Consider the following 21,069-nt stretch of genomic DNA (forward strand, 5'->3'; position numbering starts at 1 on the left):
GCCACGCATGCTCAGAATAAATAAAGAGATGAAAGCTATTGGCCACTGCCCCGTTTATAGTCCCGACGTACGTGTTTTACGTCACCGCGTTCAGAATGATCAGATTTTCCGACAACTTTGTGTGACCGTGTGTATGCAAGACAAGTTTGAGCCAACATCCGTCGGAAAAAATCCTAGGATTTTGTTGTCGGAATGTCCGAACAAAGTCCGACCGTGTGTACACCCTATTACTCTTGGTGGGCGCTGGAACGGTCCTGCTGTGAAATATTATATCAGGAATTGTAATTACATGCCCTGTTAAACAGGGGCAGAAAAAGTGGGCCTTTGGTGGTGGTGCCACAACAATGTAAGCCCACAGAGTTACTCTTGGTGGGCACAGGAATGGGCCCTGCTGTGAAATATTAGATCAAAAATTGTAATTACATGACCCTGTAAAACAGGGGCAGAAAAATTGGGCCTTAGGCAGTGGTGGTGGTGCCATAACACTGTAACCCCTCACAGATTCTCTTGTTGAGTGCAGGAACTAGCCCTGCTGTGAAATATTAGAGCAAAAATTGTAATTACATGCCCCTGTTAAACAGGGGCGGAAAAATTGGGCCTTAGGCAGTGGTGGTGGCGGCACAACACTGTAAAGCCTTACAGATACTCTTGTTGAGCGCAGGAACGAGCCCTGCTGTGAAATATTAGAGCAAAAATTGTAATTACATGTCCCTGTTAAACAGGGGCAGAAAAATTGGGCCTTAGGCGGTGGTGGTGGCTCATCACTGTAAAGCCTCACAAATACTCTTGTTGAGTGCAGGAACGGGTCCTGTTGTGAAATATTTGATCAAAAATTGTAATTACACGCCCCTGTTAAACAAGGGCAGAAAAATTGGGCCTTAGGCAGTGGTGGTGGTGCCCTGAACCAAAAATATTCTTAGAAGCTATCATCATGAAGATTGAGGAGGAAAAGGATAGTCACTCAACATAATAGGATAGTCACTCAGCATAGGCAGTCTTCAAGGGATCCCACATTCATAGAAAAATCAATCGGTTACATCAGCATCAGGTGCTTTGTAGCTGGTGATCCAAGACTGATTCATTTTATGAATGTGAGCTGATCAACAGAGTCTGTGGACAGGCGCACTCTGTGATCGTTACAAAGCCTCCAGCAGCACTGAAAGTGCGTTCAGAAAGAACGTTGGATGCAGGACAGGCCAGTAGCTCAATTGCATATCGAGCAAGCTCTGGCCAGTGGTCCATCCTCAAGACCCAGTAACCCAGTGGATGTTCCATTGGAAAGGTCTGATCTTGCCCCTAGATATTCCTACACCATGTAATTCAGACGCTGGCGATGGTTGCTGCAGCCGATCATATCTTGGGGCTGAGGACTGAAGAATTGTCTGAAGGCATCGGTCAGCCGGCCACCTTCTCCACTGCTATTTCTTTGACTGAACGAAGCCTCAGCAACATGTTGTCCAGCACCAGGAAATTGTAACCTCCCAGGCTCTGGAAACGCATTGCACAAACCTTTCTGCAAGGCCTCCCAAAGATGTTTCATCCTCTGCTCCCTCTGCGAAGGCTGGATAAGTTCTGCAACCTTACCCTTGTAACGTGGATCAAGAAGGGTTGCTAGCCAGTAATGATCCCTCTCCTTGATACCATGAATTCTAGGGCCTTTCTCAGGCTTTGCAGGATCAGGGAGGCCATGCAGCGTAATTTTGCAGAGGCATTCGATCCTGAGTCCTCTGGGTCACTAAGGATCACATGATCCGCAAACCTCCTTCCAGCCACGTACAACTCCATGGGTTTCTGGGGACTGAAAACGATCCCTTGAAGACTGTTGCTGATGCTGAGTGTTATCCTCCACCTCCATGCTGACACAATCCTCCTCCTCCTCTTCTTCTTCCTGTGTGATCGGCGGGCCCGCAGGAATACTATCTGGATAAAGGGGGCCTTGAGAGGTAAGGAAGTCTTCCTCTTCCTCGTGCTGTTCTGCCTCAAGTGCCCTGTCCATTATTCCATGAAGCGTGTGCTTCAACAGGAAGACAAGAGGGACTGTATCACTGATGCATGCACTGTCATTGCTCACCATCCTCGTGGCCTCCTCAAATGGTGACAGGACAGTGCATGCATCCTTGATCAGTACCCACTGGCATGGTGAAAAAAAGCCAAGCTCCCCTGACCCTGTCCTGGTGCCATACTCACACAGGTACTCATTGATGGCCCTCTGCTGCGTGTGCAGTCGCTGCAGCATTGCCAATGTTGAGTTCCACCTGGTGGGCATGTCACAAATGAAGCATTTCTTGGGCAGGTTGCATTCCCTTTGAAGGTCAGCCAGCCGAGCACTGCCATTATATGACTGTCCGAAATGACCACAGACTTTCCTGGCCTGCCTCAGGAGATCCTGTAAGCCCGGGTACCTGCTCAAGAACCGCACCACCAAATTAAGGATGTGAGCCAAACAGGGAACATGGGTCCCTGTTGGAGGGCGGTAAGGAGGTTGGTGCCATTGCCGCATACAACTATTCCTGGCTGACGCTGGCATGGCATCAACCACCTCTGAGCCTGCCCCTGCAGAGCTGACAGAATCTCTGACCCAGTGTGGCTCCTGTTCCCTAAGCAAACCAACTCAAGCACCACATGGCATCTTTATGCCTGAGTGCTTGTGTAGCCCCTTGAACGCCTACGGAGCACTGCTGGTTCAGAGGACAAATCTGCAGATGAAGAGGCCATAGAGGAAGAAGAAGAGGAGGGGGTGGAGGAGAGAGGTGTGGCAGAATCACAACTATCATTTTGGAGGCGTGGTGCATCCTTCCCAGCTGCCAGCAGAGTTACCCAGTGCGCCATGAAAGAAAGGTAACGTCCCTGTCCATGCCTGCTAGACCATGAGTCAGCGGTATTATGCACCTTACTGCTGACCGCCCTGTCCAACGAGGCCAAGACATTGCCTTCCACATGCTGGTAGAGAGCCAGAATGGTCTTCCGTGAAAAGAAATGGCGTTTGGGAACCTGCCACTGAGGTATCGCACATTCCACAAATTAACAAAAGGGGGCAGATTCTACCAGCTGAAAAGGCAGCAGTTGCAGTGCTAGCAATTTGGCCAAGCTAGCATTCAGACGCTGAACATGTGAATGGCTGGGACCGAATTTCTTTTGACGGCTTAGCAACTGGGGTAGGGAAATTTGCCTGCTAAAATCGGATATTGGTGTACCTGTCACAGATCATCTGCAGAGCTGACCTGTGTCTCACCTTTACTGCTGTAGGCCGGCTGGCACCTGTTGTTCCACTAGCTTGTGTTCAGCTCTGCTGCACTCTGCAGCTATGGGTGTCGCCAGCCTCACCTGTTGCTTAATATATGATTCCTTCCTGCTACTTCCTGTCTAGCCCCTCATGTGCTTCTCTATTTAGATCCCTCTCTGACTAGTTCTGGTTGATTGAGCAACGTTTGTTTCTGAGCTTTCTTCGTGTAACTACCTTAACCTGACCTCTCGTGAACTGATCTCTTGTGTATCAACTCGGCTTGTTCTGATAACGTTGTCTGCAGCCCGCCCTGACCTTGGCTTGCTATCCGGCTCTCCTTTGCTTCATCCATCCATCCTTGTCTGACAGTGTCTTCTGGTACTTCCGTAGCGAGCGGGGTGAACCCGGGGGTCATGACATGGGGTCAGCACGCAGCTAAGCCCAAACCCCTTGAGAGGGGGTCTCTGGCAGAATACCTGCTGGCCCTTAGACTCCACGCCCTGGGGGATCCCGTGTCACCGGCTCGCCTGTGGGCTCACTGTAAGTAGTACCGTGACAGTTTGTTCAATCCATTAGTACCTCTGAGAATCGGCCACTGACCGAGGATCAAATGCAGCTTCTAGTTCAGAGACTTAACTCTCAGCAAGCAAATCAAGAGCAAATAATACTGGTCCTTCAGGATCTTGCCTCCCATCTGGATCGTCTGCAACTCGCTGCAACTTCAGCTCCTCCCGTTCCTGCTTCTGCTTCAGCTACTCCCGTGTTACCTGCTACACCTGGCAATCCCTGCCTGCATCTGCCGCTGCCACCTCATTTTTCTGGTGACCCTAAGGCTTGTTGGGGCTTCATTAATCAGTGTTCCATCCATTTTGTACTTTCCAGCCACCATTTTCCAACTGATCGCACCAAAGTCGCATATATCATCTCTCTTCTCTCCGGTGATGCTCTAGCTTGGGCCTCCCCACTCTGGGAATCACACAATTCTATCACCTCCGACCTCCACCTCTTTTTGGATGCATTCCGAAAAACTTTTGATGAGCCCGGCAGAGTGTCTTCGGCTGCTAGGGCCCTCCTTCGTCTTTGTCAGCAAGGAATGACAGTCGGCCAATACGCAGTTCAATTCCGTACGCTGGCCGCTGAACTCAAATGGAATAATGAGGCCCTTACTGCTACTTTCTGGCAAGGCCTATCTGAGCGTGTCAAGGATGAACTCGCTGGATGCACCATTCCTACCACATTGGATGATTTAATCTCATTGAGCATTCAAATAGACATTTGCTTCCAGGAGCAGGCCCTGGAGAAATCCAGATCCAGTCATCCCCCTGCTGGCCGTCCAGCGCAGGTAGTCCAAAGACCTGTGGAACCCTCTCTGTCTTCAACCTCTCACACGTTGGAAGAACCTATGCAGCTTGGGTGAACTCGCCTCACTCCCGAGGAACATGCCCGACGCATGGGATTGGGCTTGTGCCTTTATTGTGGCGATAAAAGACATCTTTTGAACTCCTGTCCAGTCTGTCCGGGAAACTCCAGGGTCTAGGTCACTTGGAGGGAGGTAATCTAGACCGATCCTTTAATTTTGTCTGTTTCCCTCATTTCACCCTTCCCATGGCTATCCACTGGGCTCAAAATGCCTATCAACTCTCTGCATACGTGGACTCTGGTGCTGCCGGGAATTTCATTGAACAATCTTTAGCTTCTGAGTTGGGCATTGTCTTTGTTGCCTTGGCTATACCCCTTTCCGTGACTGCAGTAGATGGCTCCTTATTGCCTATGAGCCCCATCCGGTTTAAAACCCCTCCTATTGTCTTACGCATTAGGGTTTTGCATGCTGAGGAGATCTCTTTCCTAACTCTGCCTAAATCCTCCAGTCCCATCATCCTGGGCCTTCCATGTTTGCAGAAACACACCCCGTATTTTGACTGGAATTCTGGACAAGAATTGGCTTGGGGTCCTCCGTGTCAGCAACAATGTATTTTCAAGGTGCTACCTCATCCTTCCATTCCTCTGGCTAAGACCTCCACAACTCCCATTTTGCCTTCCCAATACCAGTCTTTCCGAGATGTTTTCTGCAAAAAGTCCGCTGATCATCTTCCTCCTCACAGAGACTATGACTGCTCCATTGATCTGTTACCTGGGACCTCTCCTCCCCGAGGCCGAGTCTACCCTCTATCTATCCCCGAAACACAAGCCATATCTGAATACATTCAGGAAAACCTGCAAAAGGGTTTCATCAGGAAATCAAACTCACCTGCGGGAGCTGGGTTCCTCTTTGTAGCAAAAAAAGATGGTTCACTCCGTCCATGCATCGACTACAGGGGCCTTAACGCCATCACCATGAAGAACCCTTACCCTCTTCCTTTATTTTCGGAACTCTTTGACAGAATGCGTGTCTGTTTTTACCAAACTGGATCTTAGAGGGGCCTACAGTTTAAAAAGAATCTGGGAAGGAGACGAATGGATGACCGCCTTTAACACCAGGGATGGACAATATGAATATCTTGTGATGCCCTTTGGCTTATGCAATGCCCCAGCGGTCTTCCAAAATTTGGTTAATGAGATCTTCCGCGACCTTCTGTATGTCTGTGTTATTGTATATCTGGATGATATTCTTATTTTCTCACCAGACTTATTTACCCATCGTCTTCATGTGAAAGCTGTGCTACAGCGTCTATGGGACAATTGTCTATATGCAAAATTGGAGAAATGTCTATTTGAAAAAACACAAGTTCCATTTCTGGGCTACATAATCTCATCACAGGGCCTCCTCATGGACCCAGCCAAACTTTGGGCCATCTCTGAGTGGCCCCAGCCCTCTGGTCTTAAAGCCACCCAACGCTTTTTGGGCTTCACCAATTACTATCGCCAATTCATTCGTAACTACTCCACCTTGGTGGCCCCTATTACATCTCTCACTCCGAAGGGTATCAATGCCCGGCTCTGGTCCTCTGAAGCCATTGATGCTTTCCTCAATTTCAAGGCAGCCTTCCTCTCTGCCCCAATTCTCCTACGTCCGGACATTACAAAACCCTTTTCTTTGGAGGTTGATGCCTCTTCAGTAGTAGTCGGTGCTGTCCTACTCCAAGCTCAGAATGGCAAGTCTCAGCCTTGCGTAGAGTTGTGCAGGATGAAAAAAATTGTTTAGTTTCGTTTTGTTTCGATTCGTTATTTAACTATATTCGTTTAGTTAAATTCGTTGCATTCGTTACATTCGTTTTCGGAATTTGTTTCGTATTGGAATTCGAAAAAATTCGACCGCATTCGAAAAAATTCGACTGTATTCGAAAAAAAACTGTCAAATTTGAAAAAATTCTACCACATTCGAAAAAAAACTATCAAATTCGAAAAAATTTTACCACATTCGAAAAAAACTGTCAAATTCGAAAAAATTCTACCACATTCAAAAAAAACTATCAAATTCGAAAAAATTCTACCACATTCCAAAAAAACTGTCAAATTCGAAAAAATTCTACCACATTCGAAAAAAACTATCAAATTCGAAAAAATTTCTACCACATTCGAAAAAAACTATCAAATTCGAAAAATTTCTACCACATTCGAAAAAAACTATAAAATTCGAAAAAATTCTACCACATTCCAAAAAAACTGTCAAATTCGAAAAAATTCTACCACATTCGAAAAAAACTATCAAATTCGAAAAAATTTCTACCACATTCGAAAAAAACTATCAAATTCGAAAAATTTCTACCACATTCGAAAAAAACTATAAAATTCGAAAAAATTCTACCGCATTCGAAAAAAACAATAACTGAATTTGAAAAAGTAAACTATATATAACCATTTTGCGAAATTTGAAATTCGTATGGAATGAAATCGAATTCCAATAGCAAAGATTAGGATAGAATAGAAAGTATAAAAGAATAGCATAGAAAAACAATAGAACAGAATAGAAAAAAATATAATATATTGTATTCTAATCTTTTCTATTCGAATTCATTCTGTACCAAATTCCAATTTTGGAAGATGATTATATATATATATATATATATATATATATATATATAATTTTTTTTTCTATTCTGTTCCATTGTTTTTCTATGCTATTCTTTTCTATTCTATATATATATATATATATATATTTATTTATTTTTCTATGCTGGTCTATTGTTTTTCTATTCTTTTCTATTATATTCTATTTTATTCTAATCTTTTCTATTTGAATGCAAAATCATTCTATACGAAATTTGAATTTCTGAAAATGGTTATACAGAAACAGAATGAAATAGAATGAAATCGAATTCTAATAGATATATATATAAAACCGTCTTCCGAAATTGGAATTTGGTACAGAATGAATTCAAATAGAAAAGATTAGAATAGAACAGAAAATAATATAAAAGAATAGCACAGAAAAACAATAGAACAGAATAGAAAAAAATATAAAATATTCTATTCTATTCTATTCTAATCTTTTCTATTCGAATTCATTCTGTACCAAATCCCAATTTCAGAAAATGGTTTTATTTATATATATATATATATATATATATATTCTGTTCTACTGTTCTATTGTTTCTCTATTCTATTCTTTTCTATTAGAATTTGATTTAATTCTATTTCTATATAACCATTTTCCGAAATTCGAATTTTGTAAATAGAAAAGATCAGAATATACTAGAAAATAATAGAAAAACAATAGAACAGAATAGAAAAAATATTTTTATATATATATATATATATATATATATATATATATATATATAACCATCTTCCAAAATTCGAATTTCGTATAAAATGAATTTGAATAGAAAAGATTAAAATAGAGTAGAAAGAATAGACTAGAAAAACAATAGAACAGAAAAGAATAAGATATAATATATATATTATATTTTATTCTGTTCTGTTCTATTGTTTTTCTAGTCTATTCTTTTCTATTCTTTTCTATTCAAATTCAAATTCATTCTATACGAAATTCGAATTTTGTATAGAATGAATTCAAAATCGAATAGAAAAATTTAGAATAGAATAAAAAAGAATAGCATAGAAAAACAATGAAACAGAATAGAAAAAAATATAATATATATTATATTTTATTCTCTTTTGTTCTATTGTTTTTCTAGTCTATTCTATTTCTATTATTTTCTATTCTAATCTTTTCTATTCAAATTCGAATTCATTCTATACGAAATTTTAATTTTAGAAGCCATCTTCCGAAATTCGAATTTGGCATAGAATTAATTCAAATTCGAATAGAAAAGTTTAGAATAGAATAGAAAAGAATAGCATAGAAAAACAATGAAACAGAATAGAAAATTATATATATATATCTATAGATATATAGATATATATATATAAAACATCTTCCAAAATTCGAATTTCATATAGACCGAAATCAAATTTGAATATAAAAGATTAGAATAGAATAGAAAATAATAGAAAAGAATAGACTAGAAAAACAATAGAACAATAGAAGAAAATATAATATATATATATTTTCTTCTATTCTGTTCTATTGTTTTTCTAGTCTATTCTTTTCTATTATTTTCTGTTCTAATCTTCTCTATTCAAATTCAAATTCATTCTATACGAAATTCAAACTTCTGAAGCCATGTTCCAAAATTTGAATTTCGTATAGAATGAATTTGAATTTGAATTGAAAAGACTATTATAGAATATAAAATAATAGAAAAGAAAAGCATAAAAAAACAATAGAAGAGAATAATAAAAAAAAGTTATATATATATATATATATATATATATATATATATATATATATATATATATATATATATATATATATATATATTCTATTGCTTTATTATTTTATATTCTATCCTATTGTTTTTTTAGAAAAACGTTTTCTATTTTTTTCTAATTCGATTCGAATTTGTCTTCGAATTCGATTCGAATATGCTTTCGAATTTGATTCGAATATGTTTTCGAATTCATTCGTTTTTTTTCGGATTCGTTTAAATTCTTTACTTTTGTAATTCGGAAATTCGGATGCATCCGAATTTCCGAATAATGAAAAATTCGTCCGAATTTCGATTCGTAACGAAACGTAATGCACATGCCTAGCCTTGCGGATTCTTTTCCAAGAAGTTTTCTGATGTGGAGAAGAACTATACCATTGGGGACCGTGAGCTATTTGCTATTAAACTAGCTCTTCAAGAATGGCGACATCTTCTAGGGCAGGGTTATGCAATTAGCGGACCTCCAGCTGTTGCAAAACTACAAGTTTCATCATGCCTCTGCCTCTGGGTGTCATGCTTGTGGCTGTCAAAGTCTTGCTATGCCTCATGGGACTTGTAGTTCTGCAACAGCTGGAGGTTCGCTAATTGCATATCCCTGTTCTAGAGGGTTCTCCCCATTGTATTACCATCTATACTGATCATAAAAATCTGCAGTATTTACAATCCGCGAAACGCTTGAACCCACGTCAAGCTCGCTGGGCCCTCTTTTTCGCCCGCTTCAACTTTAACATTACTTTTCGTCCAGGTGCCAAAAACCTTCGAGTCAATGCCTTGTCCAGGTCATTTGATGTCAACGATTCTAAGAATCACCTAGATCCTGGTCCCATCATCCCTCCGCATCGTATTCTAGCCACTACTCAGCTCCGGTCTATGCAGCCTCCTCCAGGTAAAACTTTTGGAGTTCCCGCACTTCGTCCCAAACTCCTTGCTTGGGCACATGACTCCAAGTTCTCTGGACATCCTGGCATACCTCGTACTTCTGACCTTCTTCAGCGTCATTACTGGTGGCCTTCTCTTCGTAAGGATGTCAAGGAATACGTTCAAGCTTGTACGGTTTGTGTACTTTTCAAATCTTCCACGTCCGCCCCTGCTGGGTTGCTTTTGCCCTTACCAGTTCCTGATATACCTTGGCGTTGTATTTCCATGGATTTTATCTCAGATCTGCCCCCCTCAACAGGTTCTACAGTCATCTGGGTAGTGGTGGATCGGTTCTCCAAAATGTGTCACTTGATTCCTCTCCCAGGCCTTCCTTCTGCTCCCAGTCTGGCCACAACTTTCATTAAGGAGATCTTTCGTCTTCATGGGATGCCTTCACATATCATCTCTGACAGAGGAGTTCAATTTACTGCTCGGTTTTGGAGAGCCTTGGCCAGCTCCTTTGGGATTAAATTGGATTTTTCATCTTCCTTTCATCCCCAGTCCAATGGGCAAATGGAACGTGTCAATCAAAATGTAGAACGTTTTCTCCGTGCCTTCATCTCAGCCCACCAAGATGACTGGGTGGACCTTTTGCCCTGGGCATAGTTTGCCTTAAACCACCACTCCAGTGCCAGTTCTGGAAAATCTCCCTTCTTCACTGTTTACGGGCAGCATCCATGTGTTCCCTTTCCTGTTCCCATTTCTCCTCTTGTACCAGTAGCAGCTGAAACTCAAAGGTCCTTCAACTCGATCTGGAAAGAAGTCTCTGAGAAACTTCATCTAGCTGCTTCCAGGCATAAAACGGCAGCAGATCGTCATCGCCATCCGGCTCCTAAGTTCCTGCCTGGCGACAGAGTTTTACTCTCTACCAAGCACATCCGACTTCAGGTGCCCTCAATGAAATTTGCCCCTCTCTTCATTGGTCCATTTCCTATTCTCCGTCAGATCAATCCAGTTGCTTTCAAGCTCCATCTGCCCTCTCATCTCAGAATACCTAACGCCTTCCATGTCTCCCTGCTCAGGCCACTGGTCCTCAATCATTTCTCTCGCCCTTCTTCTCACCCCACTCCTCTGGCTGATACCACGGATCAGTATAAGATTAAAGAAATATTGGACTCCAAGTACTCCAGAGGGAGGCTACTCTATCTGGTTGATTGGAAGGGCTATGGTCCAGAGGAGAGGTCTTGGGTTCCCACCACTGATGTCTCAGCCCCACGTTTGGTGACCAGATTCCATCAGAAATATCCCTCCAAGCCAGTCCCCAGACATGTAGGGGGACCTCGTAAGAGGGGGGTACTGTCACAGATCAGCTGCGGAGCTGTCTGTATCTCACCTTTACTGCTGTAGGCCGGCTGGCACCTGTTGTTCCACTAGCTTGTGTTCAGCTCTGCTGCACTCTGCAGCTATGGGTGTTGCCGGCCTCACCTGTTTCTTACTATATGATTCCTTCCTGCTACTTCCTGTCCAGGCCCTCATGTGCTTCTCTATTTAAATCCCTCTCTGACTAGTTCTGGTTGCTTGAGCAACATTTGTTTCTGAGCTCCCTTTGTGTAACCTGCCTTAACCTGACCTCTCGTGAACTGATCTCTTGTGTATCGACTCGGCTTGTTCTGATTACATTGTCTGCAGCCTGCTCTGACCTTGGCTCACTATCCGGCTCTCCTTTGCTTCATCCATTCATCCTTGTCTGACAGTGTCTTCTGGTACTTCCATAGCGAGTGGGGTAAACCCCGGGGGTTGTGACCTGGGGTCAGCATGCAGCTAAGCCCAAACCCTCATGAGGGGGTCCCTGGCAGAATACCGGCTGGCTCTTAGACTCCACGCCCTGGGGGATCCCGTGTCACCTGCTCGTCTGTGGGCTTACTGTAAGTAGTACCGTGACAGTATCGCTAGCAGATTGGCCTCAAGTACTTGGGACACCTATTTCTATACCTTCATTCCTCTCAGTGCAGGTTTCTGAGAGGACTGGAGTTATAGTGGGGTTGGAGATCCCAGCTGATGAGGAGCAAGGAAAGGGTCCACATTGTTCTTTGATGTGGGTCTTTTAAGTGCTGTTGCCAACGGACTGCATGGGAGGACATCGTATGTCTGGTCAAGCATGTGGTGCCCAAGCGGCTGCTGTTTTGATATGCTTCAGACATATGTTGCAAACAGCAATGGTGCGATCTGCTGCACACGTGTCAAAAAGAGCCCACACCAAAGAACTTTTCAAAATATGCGGGGAGTCAGCAGTGCCCTGCACCTGCTTAGCTCTGCGGTGTGATGCAATAGGGTGGCTGCCCCTAGAGGGCATCCTGCCTCATTGGAGATGTGCCTCCTCCTCTTCTCTTCTATCAGGCACCCAAGTAGAGTCAGTGACCTCATCATCCCCTTCCTCCTCGTCACCGGAGCAAACTTGGCAGTATGCTGCAGCTGGGGGAACATGACTGCCAGTTTCTTGTCTTTCTTGGGCACCCCCTCTCTCTAGGCTCACGTTACTCCCTTCCTCAACCTGGGTACCATTATCGGAGCCTTCAAATCGCTGTGCATCCTCCTGCAGCATGTACCCGACACTGTGGTCGAATAGTTTGGGGGACTCCTCCGTGCATGATGGTGGGGCTAGGGAAGGAGTGACTGTTGACATGGAGTGGATGGAATAGACCGCTTTGGCAGCTGCATTGGCAGGCAAACTCTGAGGCTGGGTGACAGAGGACGAGGAGGATGAGGACGGCTTTGTTATCCATTCCACCAACTCTTCTGCATGTTGTGGCTCAATAACACGGCCAGCTGCCGCAAAAAAGGACAAGCGTGCCCCATGGCCACGTGCTGAGGATGCACCGTGTCCACAACCAGCACTGTTGACTGTAGACACAGAGCCTGCTTGCCCTCTTTTAGTGACCTGTGAGCGTCTGTATCTCCTTGGTGGCCTTCCAGACATGCTGTAAATTTTGTTTAGCAAAACCACACTACACTGTATTGTGTACTGTGTACACCACCAGAAAAGTAGTAGCAACTGCACTATGGGTGTATGGTACTGTGTACACCACCAGAAGTCTAATAGCAACTATGGGTGCACTGTATTGTTTACTGTGTACACCTCCAGAAAAGTAGTAGCAACTGCACTAGGGGTACACGGTATTGTGTACACCACCAGAAGTGTAATAACAACTATGGGTGCACTGTATTGTGGACTGTGTACACCACCAGAAAAGTAGTAGCAACTGCACTAGGGGTGCACGGTATTGTGTACACCACCAGAAGTGTAATAACAACTATGGGTGCACTGTATTGTGTACTGTGTACACCACCAGAAAAGTAGTAGCAACTGCACTAGGGGTGCACGGTATTGTGTACACCACCAGAAGTCTAATAGCAACTATGTGTGTACTGTATTGTGTACTGTGTACACCACCAGAAAAGTAGTAGCAACTGCACTATGGGTGCACGGTACTGTGTACACCAACAGAAGTGCAATAACAACTATGGGTGCACTGTATTGTGTACTGTGTACACCACCAGAAAAGTAGTAGCAACTGCACTATGGGTGCACAGTACTGTGTACACCACCAGAAGTCTAATAGCAACTATGGTGCACTGTATTGTGTACTGTGCACACCACCAGAAAAGTAGTTGCAACTGCACTATGGGTGCACGGTACTGTGTACACTACCTGTATATTATAAAAAGTACACCAGTCAGATATAGGCTACACTGGATGCAGTGTATATATATATATATATATATATCTATATATATAGATATATATATAGATATATTTATATATCTATATATATATAGATATATATATATAGATATATATATATATCTATATATATACGAGACTGACTGTATATATATATATATATATGTAGCGGGCACCTACTTTCTTGTAGGTGACCTTTTCTGTGTTTAAATTACAAAGTACAGTTTCTGCTAAAATTTAGGCAGGCTTGTACTATTATAACAGGCCTGGTTGTTTATTTTAGGAACTGGGAGTGTCAGTGTAGTGCAGGGTGTGGCCATCTGTGCTTGGACCCAGAGATACCTCCTCTTGCTTTCAGTGAAGTGGTTCTGGAAGAGAGGTTAGACTTGGGATCTGTGTGACAGGCAGCTTGTGTGTGAGTTTTGGCCAATCATTAATTTGTTTGGCAGGAGGGGGGACTCTCATAAAAGCTGGGGTCGCGTGGCGGTAAGAGAGTTGTAGTTCAGTCTGGTGCCCAGAGAGGGAAGAGGTTCCCCTGCGGGGAGCCAAGAGCTTCCCCCCCCACGGGGAAGGAGGGGGACCGGGACCTGCAGAAGAGTTAATGACACCGGACAGCATGTAGTCGCTGGTGTTGCTGGATGCCCCTGAGGGGAAGGGAGCGTGCCAGACCTGAGAGAAGGGATGGAGAAGCCATTTCAAGAAGAAGTAGCAACTAAGCGGAAGACAACTGGGCGATCGATCGTTTATGAGTGGCACATGGACTGTTGATCAAGTGAGTGAAAGCCCAGGGGTAGGGTACTACCAGAGGCTGAGGGATGTTGGTACGCAAGTCAGTGAGACAGGTGTAGATGGCCTGTGACTTTAGGTTCAACAATACCCTGGGATTCCAATCAGTCAGGCGGGAGGAATTATTCAGAGTAATCTCTTCTTTAGCTCAACTTGGAAGTATCATACAGACGGGAAGTAGTGGTAAAAAGGCAGCAGTAAAGCTCTCAGCACAAGTAGAGATACAGACTGTTCCTAAAAAGTTCTGCAGGTGAAGAAGTTATTCAGAGTGACTCTTTATTATATATTCTCTAGTAAATCTACTCCTGTCTTCCCCACTGAAGAAATCATTCAAAGTGATTTTTTTTTATAGTCCGCATTGTTGTAAGTCTTTGCACAAGAAGGCAAAGAAAAGATTATGAAGCAACAAAAGGGCATCTCAGAAAATCCTTCTCCTATCCATCTCCCAGCCATCCCAGTTTATGTTATATTAATAAAGCAAGAGAAAAGTGCAATATGGACTGTTTCTATTTCTATGGGCTGCGATGGGCTAGGTGGATTTATAGATATAATATATAATCAGCAGCCCCTGCGTGGGTAAGTGCTACATATATATATATATATATATATATATATATATACACACATTACAGCTAACTGAAATACCTGCCTGCCTGAAGTATATTAAAAAATGTACACCAGGAATGGCCTGCAGTCACATATAGGCGGCTACACTGGATGCAGTGTGTATATATATATATATATATATATATATATATATATATATATATACACACGAGACTGACTGTATATATATATATATATATATATATATATATATATATATATATTAAATACACTGCAGCTAACTGAATAACCTGCTTGCCTGAAGTATATTAGAAAAAGTACACCAGGAATGGCCTGCAGTCAGATATAGCTACACTGGATGCAGAGTATATATATATATATATATATATATATATATATATATATATATATATATATATATATATATATATATATACATACACGAGACTGACTGTATATATATATATATATATATATATATATATATATATATATATATTAAATACACTGCAGCTCACTGAATAACCTGCCTGCCTGCTCAATCTAAATCACACTCTCCCTCCGTCCACGCCAACAATACACTACACAGGGCCGACATGTAGGCAGCCTTATATAGTGTGGGGCGTGGACTTAGTCCCCCTGAGCCATAATTGGCCAAAGGCACCCTGCCTTTGGCCAATTATGGCTCTCTTAGGTGAGGGCGCTGGGATTGGCCAAATCATGCAGGTCATGGTGCATGCTTTGGCCAATCATCATACAGAAATGCGCTGCAATGTCGCAGTTCATTGTGGGGCATTATGCGGTGCTCGAATTTGCCGTGAACGCCCCATAATGTTCGTTTTTTGATGAACGGGTGAACAACCAATGTTCGAGTAATGTTCAACCCAAACATAAAGCTCATCCCTAGTAAGGACTCCTCTTGCGTAGGAACAGGCCCAGGATCCATTGCAGCTTGAGCACATGGAGTAGACCTCAGTGCCTCTGGAGAGCCTCCACCTTCGTCTTCCCCAATATGGTCCATGCTTGCCTGGGGAAAGCCTGCATGAGAGGCCCCAGGCTTTGCTGCTTCTCTCAGCTGAGATCCCAGCAGAGTGAGCCAACAGCACCAACTGGTGGAGAAGCTCTTCTGGGGCAGAGACTGATGGGACTGGCTCAGTGTTCTCTATGCAGCACTGTGGTATATGTCAGATCTATATAAATGTATACCAAAAATAGTGTGTGACTGTGGGAGAGGGGATATTAGAATGTAAGCTCCTCTAGTACAGAGACTGATGTGACTGGTTCTGCTCTCTGTGTACAGCATTGCGGTATATGTCAGCAATATTAAAACAATTATAATAAAATTACTGGATGAAAATTACTGGATTGTAACAACTTCTATCTTTTTGTCTTTTTTAAGAATTTCCTACTTACACTTTTAAAGAAGGAGCACCCATGGATCGGTCTCAGAAGGGTGACACCTGAGGAATGGAAATGGGTGGATGGAACCACTCTTAATACAGAAAAGTGAGATACTGACAACACCCCTTCCCCAAATCCCATTCCTTGTGACATTGGCATATAAATGTGATCTGCCTAATATTGTGAATGTTACCATCAGCTAGGTTTTCTGCTTTGGGTTTGTTCTTTTTTAAGAATCTCTTGCTTCTGTCCTTCTTAGTAATCATCTTCACCCCTGGTCACTAATGATACTTATCTCCTACAGGTTCTGGGAGGAGGGTGAGCCCAATAGTTTTCAAGAACAAGAAGATTGCGGTCATTTTGGTTTTAAAGGTGGCTTGAATGACATAAGTTGTTCTTCTAGATATAGGTACATCTGCGAGAAGTCATTATTGTGAATTGTTCTGCTGAACCTCAGAAACCACCTTCCGTCTCCATCTGATCATCTCTTCTCTCGCTTCTTACTACTTGTATATAAATATATTGTAAACATGTCGGCTCCCTATTCCTGACCTTCCCCTAAAATTTTTAGTTACCTTGTTGCTGTGGTGAATCTCTTATGTGAATACTTTAAAGGCCCTAATACAGAACAAAGCATGCAGCCAGTGAAATCATAAAAAAAAATTCTGAACTCCTGAAAAATAGAAAGTGTATCTGAACCCCCAAAATATAATAAATACATGCTTACTGTAATAGAATGTATAAATGACTCCATTTTATTTAAGTAGAAATGAATTTTTGAATATATATGTTTTGACATAATTAGCTTAACTAACAGTTTGCATAGAAACACACCCTGCAAGTCATTGTGGTTAAGCTGATTCATGGAGCAGCCTGTTGTGTAAGTAAAATTATCAGCTAGTTCTTGTTAACTAAAGTCAGCAGTTTAAATCATGATAAGAAAAGTACTGAGTTTGTATAACTTTTAGAAACATATGCATTAAAACACAGCCCCTCCCTTCTTTCTTGTGCCTATAAGCCACGGTAGTATTCAGTAAAAGTCAGAGATCTTACAAACACACTCAAATCTGTTTCCGTGTCTCATTTGATTTCTCATGGATCCGGGGGTTACTGAAAGTTATCCTGCATTACCTGAAGTACACCTGGGTGGCGGTATTACCTGCTTCAGATGGTAGCAGCGGTGGGATGAAAAAATCACCTTTGGTAAGAAGGATCTATTTGTCTTTTAGACAGACTGTTTTCTCTTGCCTTAGCTCTGATTTAAATATCTCAAACTAAATTTATGTAGAAAAGGGATACGAGCCATGCCTTGGTGTATAGGGGATTTTTGGGGAAAATCCACCTTTGAAAGTACCTCTGAGAAGGTCCATTTGGGAAGGAGCTGAAATGGTTAATGAGGATTATACTTCAGTGACCCAATATACTTTTGCTTTTCTTTCTGTTGCAGTAATAATATAATTTGTGGTGTGGATACACTGGCTGTAAGGTAGGACAGTCAAAGTGGTCTACAGTATTTTGCATTATGGGTCAAAGACAAGGGAAAGATATCCCTCCACCAAATCCAGGTCCGAATCCTTTATCCTTATAGGATAAACGCCTCAGTGTAGGAAGTGTGTGCAGATTAGTATTGCTACACTGGTAACATAACTTATGATTGCTGGTTGGTATTGCTAGATTATTTGCATGTTTTGTAGCAGCTTGGAGTTTCTATAATGTTATGCCCAGGTTGGCTTTAAGCGTTTTAGGAACACTATAGAAGCATTTTGGAAATGCTGTAGAAAAGTGTACATGCCCATTGGAGGCTTGGTGCTCCTGGAAAAAAAAAAGGTCGATCAGGAATTTTAGTCAGAAATAGGGACAAAGTAATTAGAAATCTCCCTTGCTTATATCCAAATATCGTGAGAGTGGTAAGTACTTTTGTATGTATGTTTATAAATGTAGTTGCTGTGGTGCAGACGGGACAAAGCTATGCTATACAAGCCAAGGTTTTAGGCAGCTGAAGAAAAATAAATAAATAAATAAATAAAAAAGTTTCTGTTTTTCCACTTCAGCCCTTCCTGACCAGAGCACTTTTTACAATTTGGCACTGCATTGCTTTAATTGCTCGGTCATGGAATGCTGTACTCAAACAAAATTTGCGTCCTTTTTTTCCCACAAATAGAGATTTCTTTTGATGGTATTTGATCACCTCTGCGGTTCTTATTTTGTATTGCAGCCTGGGTGGCTCACATACATACCATGGGTTTGTACTAAACTCCTCCACCCAGAAACAAGCTTTAGAATTTCTAAGTGGGCAGATCAAATAAGATTAGCCTGGAAAACAAATGAGAAGATACCGAGAGCTCCACCTGTTTCTTGGAAAGGAGCAAACCCAGAGTTCCAGGAAGTAAAGAGAGATGGCTTCATCTTTCCTTAATGAAAATGGGTACTGTGAGAAGAATGAGGAGATAAAGTAAAATAAGTTTACCCCTCCTGGAGTGCCCGCTGTTTCAAGGTATCCTGTCACTACATCCTCTTGAGCGTTCACTGCTGCCATTAAGGATACATTTGGGAAGGAGGAAGGGGATTCGAGGACCATCAGCTAGTACCCTACCGTGATTCCCGTGGTGATCTACTAAGCCTGTACTGACCCCCCTGAGTAAGGGCGGTCGCAGGTGTTCTGGTAAGCCTCCATCTTTCTTTCACTTGGTGACGGGCAGCACTACTAAGTTGGAGCATCGTATGGGGATTTTTTAACACGTTCTTCATATATGCAATCATCTTTGGACTTTTTCTCTGGACTTTCACTATTTTTTGAACCATTTCACTATTTTAGTTTGGTATTTCAAGAATATTTAATTGTATGAAGTGTTGATTTTTCTATCACTATTTCACTAGCACTTTATTAATTCATTTTGATAACAAATTTATTTGTCCAGCGCTGCACTTTATACATATATAAATATCCCCTATGATAGCTATTGGTAGTGACAGGTACTCTTTTTTGAAAAAATTGGGGTCTATTAGACCCTAGAACTCTCCTCTGCCCTCAAAGCATCTGACCACACCAAGATCGGTGTGATAAAATGCTTTCCCAATTTCCCAATGACGCTGTTTACATCCGGTGAAATCTAAGACATTAAATGCTCGTAGCTTCCGGTTTCTTAGGCCATAGAGATGATTGGAGCCATTCTGGTCTCTGATCAGCTCTATGGTCAGCTGGCTGAATCACCGGCTGCATTCTCAGGTTCCCTGTTGGGACAGGAGAGCCAGAGAAAAACATGGAAGACGGTGGGGGGGGGGACATTCCCTCCCACTGCTTGTAAAAGCAGTCAAGAGGCTAATTAGCCACTAGGATTGCTTTTACATGAAAGCCGGCCGCTGGCTGAAAAGAATGATACCAAGATGTTACCTAAACCTGCAGGCATAACCACTCAAAGTCCAGCAACATACCAGTACATTGCTGATCCTTGTTGGGCATATATTGTAATCTTTTTTTTCATGCAGCCTGTGGACTGAATGAAAGAAAGAGATTGATCGGTGGGTATGCCCACCATTAAAATATCTCCCTTCATCCACCCCCTTGATGGGCATACATGCACCATTTATATATGCCGATGCATGGGGGCATCCACCCCAAAAGTTAGAAGCAAATCGCTCCTCCACCCACTGCTGCCCCCATGCTCTGGCATATATGCTCTTTTTTTTAACTGTGTTGGTGAAATCACCTCCTACAGAGCTGGAGTCACGGCTTTATGTATCGTGGGAGAAAACGCTGTTGCTGTCAAGATAAATAAATCCGCGCTGCAACTGAATGGCATACCTGCTAAGCAAATGATTGTTAACAATAAAACAATTTAACTAACATTAAAGTATAACAGTAAGACATACCATACCTGCAAAGCAAATACAAAGAAATAAAAAATAAAACATTTTTTAACGCAAACTGTGCCTAAAATATATAGATTGCCGAAGTATGGGGGCATCCACCCGCAAAAGGTAGGAGCAAATCGCACCTCCGCCCCTGCTGCCCCCATGCTTCGGCATATATGCTCTTTTTTTTAACTGTGGTGGTGAAATCACCTCCGACAGCGCTGGAGTCACAGCTTTATGCATCATGAGAGCAAACGCTGTTGCTGTCAAGATAAATAAATCCGCGCTGCAGCTGAATTGCGTACCTCGAAACAAAAAAATGGTTAACAATAAAACACAGTAAACAGTAAAGTATAAAAAATTGCATACCTGAAAAGCAAACATGATAATTGATAATTGATAATAACAATAAAACATTGCAGAATAGAATACAGTAAAAAAGAGCAGAACAATAGAGAGAGAATAGAGAGAGAGAGAACAATAAAACAACAGCTATTTTTGGTTTCTTTATTTTATATATTTTTTTGTGTTTTTTTTTTTTTACCCTTTTTTTTTGTAAGTGTAACTTTTGTAACTGTAACCGGTTCCAGGTTCGGGTCTCTCAAAATGCGATGGCATCTTGGGAGACCCTGTGTTAGTGTGCCTAGTCTGTGCAGTTCTGTACCCTACGCTAATACTCAACTAGTGTATGATAGCGTTCAAAATATTCACCAATGCAAAGACCAGGATTGTCAGAACAGGAGGGACAATAATAGCGGGTGTCACGCCTATATCTGCGATTGCTGCAGACACAACATCTTTTTTGGGGGGTTTGTTGGGTAGGGGTACTTTGGAGGACAAAAGGAAAATGCCTCTCATGCAGCCGGCTTACTGCATTTGGTTGGGGAAGGTGAGGTGGAGCACCGTCTAGAAACAGAAGGGCTCTGACG

At 42.3% G+C, this 21,069-nt stretch overlaps 1 protein-coding gene across 1 annotated transcript in view; it reads left to right on the forward strand.

Moving 5' to 3' along the window:
• Positions 1-17,322, forward strand: part of LOC141134933 (C-type lectin domain family 4 member E-like) — a 103,625-nt gene extending 86,303 nt beyond the window's left edge. The window contains exons 8-9 of the mRNA XM_073624365.1: positions 16,287-16,393; positions 16,593-17,322. Of these exons, the coding sequence (XP_073480466.1) occupies positions 16,287-16,393; positions 16,593-16,725 (240 nt within the window). The 3' untranslated portion in view covers positions 16,726-17,322. The remainder of the gene's footprint in view (positions 1-16,286; positions 16,394-16,592) is intronic.
• Positions 17,323-21,069: the final 3,747 nt, after the last annotated feature.

This window comes from Aquarana catesbeiana, linkage group LG03 (assembly GCF_042186555.1).
Source record: "Aquarana catesbeiana isolate 2022-GZ linkage group LG03, ASM4218655v1, whole genome shotgun sequence".
NCBI classification, from domain to species: domain Eukaryota; kingdom Metazoa; phylum Chordata; class Amphibia; order Anura; family Ranidae; genus Aquarana; species Aquarana catesbeiana.